This window comes from Podarcis vaucheri (genome assembly GCF_965113315.1).
Source record: "Podarcis vaucheri genome assembly, chromosome: 6".
Taxonomy (NCBI): Eukaryota; Metazoa; Chordata; class Lepidosauria; order Squamata; family Lacertidae; genus Podarcis; species Podarcis vaucheri.
Genome location: NC_138764.1, coordinates 87,636,087 through 87,650,942, shown reverse-complemented (window position 1 = coordinate 87,650,942; position 14,856 = coordinate 87,636,087). Strand labels below are relative to the sequence as shown.

Sequence of the window (14,856 nt, the reverse complement as noted above, 5' to 3'; positions counted from 1 at the left end):
AAATTTCTTATGTTATCTTAGGAGTGTCTGAAAGCATAAAGAACAAACAACATTCCAAAATATAGTAGAAGTTGGCTTGGAGACCCTAATTGGGTCAACATAATAGCCATATAAATGGTTCAAATAAATAAAGAGATATCCTGATTTATCCAACATGGTAGGAATTTCATTTCCAGTTTGGTATCATTGATCTTCATGTTTTTGCATATACCATAGACTCTCTCCTGTTAATCAAGAGGAACTCATGAACATTGATTTATGGTTGGATTTTGCCCTAAATTTGCAAACCTGCTTTGAGTTCAAAATTGGCATCATCTTTGCAAATTTCCTAGTTCAAAATCTACAAAAAAAATTCTTAGCATTCTTCAGATTATAGACTCCTTTTCTATCCCCAGACACAGAGTCTCCCAACAGGCTCCAGTTGGCTCTCAAGATGGCTTGAAGGACAGCTAAGGCAACAAAACTATAAATACTCCTTGCTTCAGAGGCGAAAGTCAGGCCAACGTGTCATTGCACAGCCACGTAGCTGGTCAGGCTAATCAGCTCAAGAGTGTATGGGGTCCAGTTTCACAGGGAACTTAAAATCTATTGGCAGGGTGTATTGGCAGTTTAGCACCAATTAGCACGTTAAAATACACTTACTCTCTAAGCCAATTTACTTGCCACTTGAAGTAATTAGCTCCATCTGTCTGGCTAGAGTGTTGGATGTGAGCATGGCTGTAAAAAAGAAGAGAGAAAATCAAGATAACAATTTGTGGTTGCTCCAGTTGTGAGAGCCAATGTCATCAGCACTTCATGAAAAGAAACACTTCAGGAAATTCTCTAGGTAGTCTAGCATCTATTACAAGTTCCATCAAAGTGTATAATTAGTAGCATGGCCTAGAGAGCTAAATGCAGCCCTGGGAATCAGGAATTTGTCAGGTTTAATCCCAACCTGACATTCAGTTCCCTGGTCTGAAGATTCCCCCGGTGCCTTTTTTGCCTAAAATTAGGGACAGGTTTTCCGTTTTTCTGCAAAGAAATGAAGAATGAATGTTCGCCTAGCCTTCTATCAAAGCTAAAACCCTCTTAACTTCAGTGATGTCAGAATGAATTCTGAGACATTACCACACTTTCAGCTTAAGGCCGAGACAGGGGAGATCCATGATTGATCTTTTGTCTTGACTTTTTAAAAAAAGAAAGAAATGCAGCCTCTGGGGATTGCTGAATTAATTGGAGTAGGTGTGTGTGTGTGTGTGTGTGTGTGTGTGTGTGTGTGGTTCAACCCTTTCTCTTATGGGCCACTTTTACAGTCAAAGGGTTGCATCCAAAAGTAGTCCTATTCAAAGCAGGCCCATGAAAATTTATGAGCATGACTAACTTAGGTCCATTAATCTCTGCAGGGCAAATATCAGCGCTTGAGGAGGGATCAGCTTTGAATGTGAAAAGGCATGGGGGAAAGTTGGACACCCATTTCCCCCCTATGTCTCTGCTGTAAACAAATTGGCAGCCCTGCAGTGGCTGCAATTAAGGCTCTTTTTAAAAAGTGAGGAAATCAGTTACAGATCTCCTTCATAACGTGGTTTTGGGGCATAAAATTTCAGCTGCCCTGCTCAGATTTTTCAGAAATCTTAGCTTTCTGCTCTTTGGTTTCAGAAACTGAATGCCTTAATCGCTCAGTCGCAGGGCATAGCGTGGTGGGCTGCTGCTGCTGAGGCAATCGTCCTGGGCGCATTGTTGGGGGGTCGCGAACCAGTCTTGCGGTGCTTTGTGAGGCTGGGATCAGATCAGACTCCAGCCTCACAAAGCAGCTCAGGGAGGGTGGCGTGAGAAGGATGCCTTGTCTGGCAACTAAAGAAGAAAAAGGAAGATAGAATTATCAATAAAATTAAAATTGAAGACAAATGGATTCAAGAACCGAAGGAAATTAGTAAAAACTTTACTAGTTTTTTTCGGAAATCTATATAAAGAAGGTCCAGAGAATCTAGAAAAAATAATTGATTATTTGGGCAAAAATAAACTACCAATAATACCTAAGGAAAAGAATTGAAATTTTGAACTCGCCAATAACAGCTATGGAGGTGCAACAAGCTATACAAAGATCAAAACTAGGAAAGACACCAGGCCCAGATGGTCTCCCAGCTAAATACTATAAAAAGTTAAAACAATCACTATTTCTTCCCATGAAAGACCTAATGAATAATATTCTGACAAATGGAAAGCTACCGAAAACCTGGAAGGACAGCTTTATTACTCTTATCCACAAACAGAGAACAGATGCCTCAGTTTTGAGGGGCTGGGATTGAAGGGTACATGACATCCTTCTCATGCCACCCTCCCTGAGCCATTTTGCGAGGCTGGGATCTGATCTGATCCTAGTTTCCCAAAGCACCCTGTGCTGCTTTGCAAGACTGGGATCATTCCAGCCTATGATTGCAAGTGGCAGGCCAATGTGATATCTGAATGGTTGACTCATGGGTGATGGTGAACAGGGACTTTGAGCCTGTGCTTCTTCCACATATGATGGATTCATATAGAACCAGAGACTTGTAGAATTGGAAGGGACTCCAAGGGCCACCTGGCATGACCATAGCTGTCACCTTACAGATTTGAAAATAAGGGACCAGCAGCCTTGAAAATAATGGTTCAGCAGCCAAAATAAGAGATCAACAATTACTTTGATAAAATACATACTTTGTTGCGTGCAAATGGCTTTAGATACCTATTAGGTCCATAAATTACCATATAGCATATATTCAACACAAAAAAACAGCAACAATTTGTTGTTGACAAAGGACAGCTGGACATAGAAAGGGCCCCATTACCTTCAGTAGCTTATTTAAGGGACATCATCAATAAGCGGGACATGGCACTGGGATAAAGGACTGTCCCACCATATAAGGACGCTTGACAGCTATGGGCATGACCCCACTAGATCACTGAGATCATTGCTGTTCTTTACCTGATGCAAGTTCCCCTTCTCCATAGTGAAATTGGGTACCCTGCAAGGTTAATGATGCCCACGCCAAGGGCGACGCTAACAAAGAGGTGCTTGCAAAGAGCTCCTGTACTATGGAGACATTTTCAGCTCTGACCTATGTGCTGTTGTTATTATACAGCAATCACAGGTGACTCTTTTTAAACCAGAGACTCACCTGGTTCAGGAAACACACAGGAGCAAAGTGGGCATTAAGTATAGCAGTTGCAAGCTAGCAAACAGCCGTTAAGATGTGCTGTGAAGTCACCCACCCACCCTCCCCACTCTGTGAACTTCCGCTTCTTATAAAGCAAGCAAAATATTTCCCCCCACTTACTTGTTATCAGCAGAGGGAAGGAGTACTTTGAAGAAGGGGGAAAAACACTCGGCACGTTCCACTCTATTACCCCCTATTAACTTTCTAAACACCCTGGAACCTTTGCATGAAATACCAGGAAAACTAATTAGGGCAATAAAGCATGATGATTTTTGTCAGGCACACTCTGAGAAAGTGAACATAACTTTTCCAACTTCCACTTTATTGTTTTTTATGCGCACACATTAGCGAGTGAGTTCCTTGCCATCCTCTCTGCCAGACTCCATAATGAGAAATTGCTTTGCAATCAAAAACAGAAGTGCAAGGCTTGAAGACAAAAGGGAGGCAGAAGGAGAAAGGGCGAGTGACTGAAATGCAGTGTGAATGAATGAATGAATGAATGAATAAAAGTGCCTTTCCCAGAGTCAGACCGTTGGTCCATCGAGCTTGGTATTGCCTACACTGATGGGCAGCACCTCTCTAAGGCAGCCTTCTCTAACCCGATGATAAGTGTTAAGTTGTGGGTGAACATATCAGAAGACACAGCGATTCTCCAAACAGCTCTTGCTTATTCACAGGTCAGAACAGAACTGAACTGAAGGGTTCAGCCAGCCTGCTTATATAGAGCTCCAGTACAACGTAACTGTAACAACTTTCTGTAACTATCCAATCACTGAACGTCACTTTCAATCCCTTATTTGCATATGTGGACCTGAACTATCTACAGTATCCCCCTGCTGGCCCAGGGTGAGAACTTCAGTACATAACAATAATCTCAAATTATTCTGGGCTCCAATTCTCATCATCCCTGTACATTGGCTGCACTGATGAGAATTGCAGTCTGCAATACATGGAGAATACCTATGGTTACAGGCAGGGATCCTTCCAGGGCTGGATTAAGATCTTCACAGGCCCTAAGCAGTTAAAAGAATTTGGTATCCCCATATAGATCTGTTTCAAAACATAAACATAATAAACTGTAGTTTTTTATTTTTCGAAACACAACATACAGTAAGATGGAAAATAATGTTTATTTTTGGTATCCACTAATGCCAGTTTATTCCTTTTCAAGTTGTTTGACCCAAAGGCTGCTGTTTCATTCTGAGTTGTCATTTTATTTAACTTTTGTTTGTTTTCCCTACACCACCTTGTTGTTGTTATTCATGGAACATAGAAATACTTCACTAAATCAAATCAACAGAGTGGGTTGTGCTAGGCTACATGGACTAATGGTCTCTGATACCAAATGAAGCATCTTCAATATCCTTACATCAGACTCCAACTCCCAGCATCTCTCACTATTGGCCATGGTGCCTGGGGCTGATGGGAGTTGTAGTCCAAAATTGCCTGGTGAGTCATTAAGGCATTGGGCAGAATATAGGGGCAGGTTGAAGGCAAATGAATTAAGGTCATGTTGAAACAAAGGCAGCTTATATTCTGCACAGCAGCCACAGGGCCCTTGAGAGAAATGCCACAGTCACAATTAACTTGTTCCGTTGTAATGGGAATTCTTACTGTAACTGTGTCAGGGCCTTCAAGCACAGGTAGTTTTTCTTCCTCTCTTTTATTGAAATAAACTTACCCCACCTTTCTGCAACAAAGGAACGCAAGGCAGCTGGTGGCATCCCGTAAAAGCAGCAGAAAGCAGCAAAATACAACCCAATATCATTATAATTCAGTGCTTCTCCATGCGCACAACCTTTCAGTCCTGCATATAGAAAATTAGATGCCTTCCTTAAGGGCTCACATATAGAAGACTCACATATAGAAGACTCAAGGCAGGATGCAACTAACACATCCATTCCTGCTTGCACAACAGTACTTCCCCTACCCTTCCTCCTCCTCCTCCTCCTCCTCCTCCTCTCCTCTCCTCTCCCCCAGCCTTCCAGAGCAGATTTGGCGATGGTAGGGGAGGCGTGCGAGGGGAGGAGAAGAGGGAAAGTCCCATTGCACAAGTGTAAATCCTTGCACGGATGTTGCTTGCAGACTGTCTTCCTACATGCTTTTCTGATTTTGGAGTTTGGGATGGAAATGGAAATTGGAATGAACTGTTGCAGAGATGGGTCCCTTTTGTTTTGTACTGGAATAAGAACTTTAAGTGTTCTCAATTAGAGGAACATCTGCTGTTTGATTCTGCTCCGTTGATTTGTTTCGGCCATTGGCGATAACAGGACATACGTTTTCTGCTTGGTAGTTTCCTGTTTATTTGTTTTATCCTCATCATCAGCAACAACAGCATTACTTGCATCATCTACACTTAGATGTCAGGGATAAGGGTTCGTTCCAATCCTTCCAATCCTTCCTCAATATACACATTTTTTCTCTCTGAAGACTTTGGCACAACCCTTCCAATTCCAGCGTTCTACTATAACTAAGTGCAAAAGAAGACACCATTTTTCTAGGAAAAGAGGTGCCAGAACTCACCATAAGCCAATGTGGTGTAGTGGTTAAGAGCGGTAGACTCGTAATCTGGTGAACCGGGTTCGATTCCCCGCTCCTCCACATGCAGCTGCTGGGTGACCTTGGGCTAGTCATGCTTCTCTGAAGTCTCTCAGCCCCACTCACCTCACAGAGTGTTTGTTGTGGGGGAGGAAGGGAAAGGAGAATGTTAGCCACTATGAGACTCCTTAGGGTAGTGATAAAGTGGGATATCAAATCCAAACTCCTCCTCCAACTCCTCCTTGCACCTGTGTCCAGTTCTGGGCACCACAGTTCAAGAAGGACACTGACAAACTGGAACGTGTCCAGAGGAGGGCAACCAAAATGGTCAAAGGCCTGGAAACGATGCCTTATGAGGAACGGCTAAGGGAGCTGGGCATGTTTAGCCTGGAGAAGAGGAGGTTAAGGGGTGATATGATAGCCATGTTCAAATATATAAAAGGATGTCATATAGAGGAGGGAGAAAGGTTGTTTTCTGCTGCTCCAGAGAAGCGGACACGGAGCAATGGATCCAAACTACAAGAAAGAAGATTCCACCTAAACATTAGGAAGAACTTCCTGACAGTAAGAGATGTTCGACAGTGGAATTTGCTGCCAAGGAGTGTGGTGGAGTCTCCTACTTTGGAGGTCTTTAAGCAGAGGCTTGACAACCATATGTCAGGAGTGCTCTGATGGTGTTTCCTGCTTGGCAGGGGTTGGACTCAATGGCCCTTGTTGTCTCTTCCAACTCTATGATTCTATGATTCCTCCTCCTCCTCCTCCTCTTCTTCTTCATAAACTTCTCCCTTGTTCTCTTATAATGGCAATGGCACCTACCTGAGAGGTGCTGGAACTGAGTTCTGGTGAGTTCTGACTGAATAAAAAGCCCTGTACACAACATTCACACGATTTAGCATTTACCACGGTCTCCCCTGTGCCTCATTTCCAAAAGGAAACACAAACCCTGGCTAAGAGCCTGGAACCCCTGAAATCTTGCACCGGTCAGAGATTGGGGCAGCATGCAACAGTACAGAACTGTGTAAATTAGGGGATTTTTTTAAAAAAAACAAAAACATAATTCCAAACTGATGTGGAAATGTGCAGAATTTAACTTAAGGCTGGGAAAGCGAGCAACTGAACTTACCAGGTTCATCCATCCCTAGAGACAGGGGGAATAGAAAAGTATTACACTAAAAGGGAAATTATAAAATTATCCCTATCCGAACTCGCTGCATGTAGAGTGCTGACCAGCACTAGGTTATATCCTTCCAATTAAGGATAGCTTCCATAATTGTTATTATTTGTTGATGGTTTTTTAATGTTGGAGGATGTGCATGGGAACCTAAGGATTACCTTGTTAAGTTGTTTTTTCTGAGTAAAGCTCCTTTCGTCTCGGTTCTAAGGAAGCCAACTAAGATTAGTTCACATCTTTCAGTTTAATGAAAGTAAACCAATAGAAAGCCCTTCAATAAGCTGTTTGCTCCAGGTTGGAGGAAGCAAAAAGAGAGCGAGAGCCCTCACATCTCCATTCTCTTGAGCCTTGGATTACATTTTACAGTAAACCTTTCCTCTGCTGGACATTGTGCAACACTTCTGCGTCACAGATGTGAAAACTTACAGAGCCAAAAACTGTTCTGTTCTGTCAAAACCAAAGTTATATCACAAAGGCCTCCTTTCCCTCCCCCATTCAGTTAAGAGATTTGGGCAGCTCAATTCTGTGCAAGTCAACACAGAAACAAATGCCAGAGTGTTCAGCTGGGTTTTAAAAGCAGATCTTTGCCAGATCAGACTAAAAGTCCATCTGCAACAGTAGCCAACCAAATGCTCTGGAAACTTGCAGATAGGGCACAAAAGCAGCAGCCCCACACTCTTTCCCTGGGTCTACAGCTGCTCTTTGTCCACTGGTAGCTACCAACCTTGCCTCAAAAAACAAGGCTACTTGGAGTCATGCCTCCCCAGCTGATCTCAGTAGCCAAGCAGAAACATATGGGATCCATCCACCACTGAAAGGCCTATTCCCTTGCTGCCACTCATTGAACCTCAGAAGACACTTGAAGAAGGACCTCAGAAGATGTCCTTAATATCTGGACAGGTTCATGGGGCAGTAGGTGCTCCTTTGGATCAGGGATGGGAAATCTGTGGCTGGCAGATGTCGTTGGGCTCCAACTCCCATCAGCCCCAGCCAGCATAGCCAAAGGTATAGGAGCTGCAGTCAGACAACATCTGGAGGACCACAGATTCTCCACCCCCCCACTTTGCATGCCCAGGTTCCAAACTGTAAATGTTTTTTCATATATGTAATTACTCCCTGCTCTTCCTTCTCCACCTCCTTATTACTGTTTACTCACCCTCCACTCTAAGGTTCCAGACAGTGCTTTTTTAAAGGAAAATAGGTGTCACTACTCACCATGAAGTTATTACAGTAAGCGCAACACTTTTTAACAACAACAAAAGAGGTGCTGGTACAGTCAAGCCTTGTTTCCTGAACAGCTTAGTTGCTGAACAAATCGGCTCCTAAACACTTCAAACTCGAAAGTAAGGGTTCTGGTTTGGAAACATTTTTCGGAAGCTGAAAGTCTGACGCAGCTTCCGCTTGAGTGCAGAAAATTCTTGCAGCCAATCAGAAGCTGTGCCTTGGTTTTCGAACATTTCCGGGAGTCGAATGGACTCCCGGAACGGATTAAGTTCAAAAACCAAGGTACCACTGTACTGCGTACCCTTGAGTACCCCCTGAAAAAAATGTACTGGTCCCAGGGCGAGTTACAACAATTAAAACACAGTGTTAAAAACAATTTAAAGCAGCTTGCAATCACATAAGTTAGGTCCTACAAATACCGTATTTTTTGCACCATAACACTCACTTTTTTCCTCCTAAAAAGTAAGGGGAAATGTCTGTGCGTGTTATGGAGGGAATGCCTACGGGTGGCATGCCTACAGATTTTCCTCCTCTAAAAACTACGTGCGTGTTATGGTCGGGTGCGTGTTATAGAGCAAAAAATACGGTACTTATCGCAGGTGTCAAAAGCCAGAGTAGCAGGCGGGAAATGGCCTCCAGCTGACAAAACTAAGAAACAGTTGAACATTTAAAACAGAACTAGTATTTTCGTTTTGTTTTTATTCTCCTTTTAGGCTGCTGTTGCATTGCAAATAACCAATGTACAGGCAAGCGAAAATGGTAAACAGGCCAATAAAAATGTGGACTAGTACGCTGCTTGTCGTTATTTGCCAGGTTGCTTTAATTTGTCATTTAAACTGGACCTGACGCAGAGGCTGCCTGGAACCTGGCGGAAAATGTAATCTTTGGCTGCTCCTTTTGTGATTAAGCTGGCAAAGCCCGTTGCAATTAGCATTAAGGCTCAAACTGGCAGTCCCCAGAGGAGCCGCAAGCCGGGGAGATCAGAATCTCACAACATCCTCGGCAAATAGTATTGATGGAAGCGTAACAGCTGGACCCGCTAAGTGGCCTTTTCTTACTGTAAAGTACCTAAATAAAAAACTTAAGAAGGAGAAGAAAGTATTACTCAGCAGCTAATCAGCACGATCTGTAATTAAATGTGCCAGCCTGTAATCAAGTGGGATTACCGGGAGCTTGGCGGACCAGCCCGATCCTATTATCAACCCAACGCACAGTCCAAGTTGCATCGGCACCAGCAATAGGAACTGTCAGTTCCTTTCTTCGTAGCAACATGCTCAGAGCTCTGGCAGTTGACTTTGCTTTGGCAGCAGCCCGCAGAAAAAGGCACGTGGCCAAAGTCATGCCATCTTTCCCGACAGCCGTCCTGTTCTCTGAAGGAGACACATACCAATGGCTCAGCGGCTAACCCAAATTCATCCTGACTTACATTTTCTTTCTCCTCTCCCCTTTTTGTTTTTGCAGATGGAAAATGCCTCCAGTTCCTCAGCATTCCTGTCAACTTTATCTGAAGGAGAAGACCTGGTTTTTGGAACCCTCTACACTCTCTTTGGTAAGAGTAGGGATGGGGAGAGACGTAGCTTTGTGCGAAAACCTGCAAGCTACCAGCAGATCTAGCAGGGGGATGTGGCGGGGACCTTGGAGTTTGCTTGAACCAGCGTTATTTTATTGCTTGGAAGTGCTTTGCTGTTTGGCTCTAGTCACGAGATTCCACTACAGCTTCATGTGTCAGGGAAATGCTACCTGTGGCAGGAATCCAAAACTGGAAACCTCTTGGGAATTAAAATCCTGGCACTGGATATAGGTATTATTTTTCATTCAAAGCGAGGATGGGGAAGCTGTGTCCCTGCTGCTGGACTCTGACTCTCCATCAACCCCACTGTTGTACCAAGGCCCTTGTCTTAATGTACAAATCACTGAACAACTTGGGGCCAGAATACTTTAAGGGACTGCCTGAGTCCTTATTTCTCAGCTTGATCACAGAGGCCACCCAGAGGAGCGCTATAAGTTGTACCTCACAATACAGGGATCCAGCTGTTCCAGATCTGAATTCTACTGCTGCTGGTAACACTTTTAAAAACGTACAAGAGATCCTGTTCACAGATTTCCTTCAGGACAACTAGTTTGGCCCAAATGGAAGAAATGAAAGACTAAGGCTGCATACACACCATACATTTAAAGCACATTCCACCACCACCCACAACAAATTATGGGAACCGTAGTTCACCCCTCATTGAGGTACAATTCCCAGCACCCTTAAAAAAACTACAATTCCTAGGATTTTTTTGGGGGGGGTGTGCTTTAAATGTATTGGGTCTATGCAGCCATTGACTGTCTCTCTTATCCCAGGGCTTGAGATACAGCCCCACCTCCTACTCCTTGACTGGAGCCCTATTGGATGTTCCTTAGATTTCAAGGTAGTATTGTCTACTGTACTAAATCAGCTCACCTGGCTCATTTCCCAGACTGGGAGTGGCCACCAATACCATATAACACTGGTCCTGAAAAACCTACATTGGCTCCAAGTACGTTTCCAAGCACAATTCAAAGTGTTGGTGCTGACCTTTAAATCCCTAAAATGCCTCAGCCCAGTATACCTGAAGGAGCGTCTCCACCCCTATTGTTCAGCCCAGACTCCGAGGGTCTTTTGGCAGTTCCCTCACTGCGAGAAGTGAGGTTACAGGGAACCAGGCAGAGGGCCTTCTTGGTAGTGGCGCCTGCCCTGCGGAACGCCCTCCCACCAGATGTCAACAACTATCTGACATTTAGAAGACATCTGATGGCAGTCCTGTTTAACGTTTGATGTTTTATTGTGTTTTTAATATTCTGTTGGGAGCCGCCCAGAGTGGTTGGGGAAACTCAGCCAGATGGGTGGGGTATAAATTAATAAATGATGATGATGATGATGATGATGATGATGATGAAACAACAGTGGGCTGTTAGAAGGATGCTTTGCCAGGCACCAGGTACGGTATACGGTAAATAACCGCAAGAAGGGAGAACAGGGTCTTGAAGTTGTTTGCACCTGGAAATCAGACTGAGCAGACACACAGGACGCCTGGTTGCTGTTCCCCCCACTATGGTGAAATGGATTCTATTTCTATTGAAATTATAGTAATTATTTCTAAATTTGCATCCATGCATATCAATGGCAACATTCACATTTTATGCAAATCTGCGCCCCCTTTTGCACTCTTTCTGGTTATGTGTTTCCTTTTTAGTGTGTGTGATACATAAGTGAACACCCTCACTCAGCTTTCACAGACTGTATCCTGGTCACAGTTCCAAAAGCGGGGTAATTCTACTTCAGCCACTCTCAGCACTGGGCTAACAGCGCGGCACGAGAACAGAAACTCGATACACACGATCCCAGCCATCTGCCTTGCCGGGGACTTGTCTGTTTCAGGCTTCCAAAGGCAGCAGGGGAAATTAATCAGTGCCAGACCTGTCTGCTTCCTGGAGATGCTTAATGATGCACTGAAAAAGGGATCACTGCTGTCAGAGTGAAAGGGGATTGATGGTCCCTTGGCAAAAATAACTTGGAAAATGAAGGGATCAACCTGGGTGTCTTCTCAGGCAAGTGCTCTGAGCTCGGAGATGCAGTCAAATCAGTCCTATGCTCTCACATTCTCACTTTTTATTCCTAAACCGGGAGACTGCAAAATGGGGTGGAAAACATTTCACAAGAGTCACAAGAATACTTAAGTGTACCAGTGTTCATGAATGTTAACATATCGGGACCTTCATATAGAACATACTGGAAGAAAATTTCCTCGTACACACTCAGTTGACAGGGGTGCCAACTTGAATAAAACATGGGGGGGGCAGGTAAGCCCTGCCCCACATATGTAATTGATCACATAACATGGTGCATGCACAACATTTGAATGGTAATGCCCATCAACTGGGGCAGGGTCAGCTCCCTCAAATATTTTACCAGGGGGGCACAAAGGAGTTGGCTCTTATGCCCTCTGATGAAGGCTATGTGTATTTCTCATCTTTCAAATAAAAGAAAACCCCAACTCCAAATTCTGCAGCTAGCAAAGCTAAATTCTGCAACCTGCATAAAGTATGCAAATTGGATAAATCTGCATAACTTTGTTTATTTTGTCTAATGTGCATGTCTTATAAAAAAAGCAAGTCCTATTATGTATAATCTGTTCTGGGACGAGTAAAGAGCTATATTAGTCCTGGAGCCCCATCTGTAACTACTAGGAATTCTATTCCACTCCCTCTTTTAAAAATGAAAGCAGGGGTTTATCCAGAAGCCTAATTACTTAATTCCACTTTCTGCGCATTAATCCCATGCATTTCTAATTAAAAGAAGAAGAAAACGTGGGTTTGTATGTCAAAACCACGGCCGGGGTCCACATATTAGTGCTCCAACTGGAGGTCATGGCGTGACTCACTGGACCAATTGCCTTCTTTGCTGTGGACCTCCAGGGGCTTGTAGGCTCCAGTGGAAATCAGCACTCCACCAACACCTCTGATCCTTTGTGTCGGAGGATCCCAGAACTGCATCTAATGCACTTTCAAAACACTTTCCCAAAGTGTCACACAGAAGTGCTCTAAATAACTAGCACTCATTTGCCAGGAATAACTCAGCATCATTTTTGCATTACGCTGTCAATGCCAAGTTGGAATAAGTCTGTGGCTGCAAGATAGACATGCAGGAAGTTTCTTGAGAAGCCATTGCCATTTGCTGGAAATCCCCCTCTGGCCACCTCACCACTACCACTGCCCTAAATTATTGCTTTGTCCTTGACCATCAAGCCAAACCTTAGCAATTATCCTGATGTTTTGAGCTGGTCTGGCAATAACCTTGCAGTGCCAGTCCATGCTTTCTTGGTGACAAGTTTGTTCTGAAGTCAGTCTTAAGAAAAGGCAGGCCTCCTCCAGGGAACCTGACTAGATATTATGGTCTGCGTTACAGGAAAAGAGGAACAGCCAACCCTGTCCTGCAAAATCTCTCACGGCACAGAGGCTTGATGGTGCAGGATTGATTGATTGATTGATTGATTGATGGATTGAATTTTTGGTGGTGATGCCAATTTACTCCTAGCTTGTGGGGTGGGGTTGGAGGGGCAGATAAAATGCTATCTCATTAATTGTGCTGCAAGCATGTTGGCAAAGAGAGGCCAACCTGCTCAAAATTGTCCATTCACATAATGGATCTCAACTGCGGAAATTTGATTTTGCACTCGATGAGTTTCAATGCTGCTTAAGAATGGCAATGTTTTGGACATGTTTTGCTTTTATTTATGTAATAAATTTATATGCTGTTTGGTTGCAAAACAAAAAACAAAACAGAAAACCCTCAAAATGGTTTACAAAAGATCAAACAGTAAAACTGAGAAAAAATTACAACCCTACTTTAAACATACAAATGCTAAAACTGATTACAATTACCAGAGGTTTCTAAGCACCTGGGTAGGCTTGTCTAAGCAAGATTTTGTTGTTGTTGTTGTTGCCGTTTAGTCGTGTCCCCATGGACCAGAGCACGCCAAGCACTCCTGTCTTCCACTGCCTCCCGCAGTTTGGTCAAACTCATGCTGGTAGCTTCGAGAACACTGTCCAACCATCTCATCCTCTGTTGTCCCCTTCACCTTGTGCCCTCCATCTTTCCCAACATCAAGGTCTCTTCCAGGGAGTCTTCTCTTCTCATGAGGTGGCCAAAGTATTGGAGCCTCAGCTTCATGATCTATCCTTCCAGTGAGCACTCAGGGCTAATTTCCTTAAGAATGGAGAGGTTTGATCTTCTTGCAGTCCATGGGACTCTCAAGAGTCTCCTCCAGCACCATAATTCAAAAGCATCCATTCTTTGGTGATCAGCCTTCTTTATGGTCCAGCTCTCACTTCCATACATCACTACTGGGAAAACTATAGCTTTAACTATACGGACCTTTGTTGGCAAGGTGATGTCTCTGCTTTTTAAGATGCTGTCTAGGTTTGTCATTGCTTTTCTCTCAAGAAAAGAAAAGATTGTTTTTAGCAGATGCCAAAAAGAGTACAGTAAAGGTGCTTGATTGGCCTCAATAGCCAGGGAGTTCCGAAGTGTAGGCGCCACAACACTAAGTGATCGAGTTCTTACAAATGTGGCTTGTAAGGGTTTTATGTGGCACCTTCAGTGCCACCAATTCCACTGATCAAAGCAGAAAAGTGGGCAGATGGCAGGTAAGGCAACCTTGCAGATGTTCTTAACATGGGGCCCCACTGTGGAAGCTCATGTGCTTTAGGACCAGTGTGGGCAGAGGTGGGGGAGGAGCTGTGAGGAATCAGGTGCTATCAGGGAGTATGGCTAGATGCACAGCCCTGCAGCCCGATGTGACCCCTTGAACATCTGATTAGGACTCATCACTGGAGGCCAAGAGACACACCCACCCCATAGCTCAGTGGTAGAGCATCTGTTTTGCGTGCAGGAAGTCCCAGGTTCCATCCCCAGCCTCTCCAGTTCAGGCTGGGGAAATTGTTGTTGTTATTTATTTATTAGATCTGTATACCGCCTTTGATCAAAAGACCTCAGGGTCGCAAGATAAAAACACGAGATAAAAGCACAAAAAAATAGTTAAGGAACATTGTTGCCTGGCGCCTAAAGATATATAATGAAGGCGCCAGGTGAACCTTCCTGGGGAGAGCATTCCACGAATGGGGAGCCACTGCAGAAAAGGCCCTGTTCTCGTGTTGCCACCCTCCGGACCTGTCTCTGAAACCCTGGATAGCTGCTGGCAGTAAGGTTTAGAGAACACTGAGCAA

The 14,856-nt window shown here is 44.0% G+C and overlaps 1 protein-coding gene across 3 annotated transcripts in view; it reads left to right on the top strand.

Annotated features, from left to right (window-relative positions):
• Positions 1-14,856, top strand: part of LOC309534185 (opsin-5-like) — a 72,298-nt gene that overhangs the window by 33,606 nt on the left and 23,836 nt on the right. For all 3 annotated transcript variants that reach the window (XM_082226284.1, XM_082226283.1, XM_082226282.1), the window contains exon 2: positions 9,568-9,655. In XM_082226284.1, the coding sequence (XP_082082410.1) occupies positions 9,568-9,655 (88 nt within the window). The remainder of the gene's footprint in view (positions 1-9,567; positions 9,656-14,856) is intronic.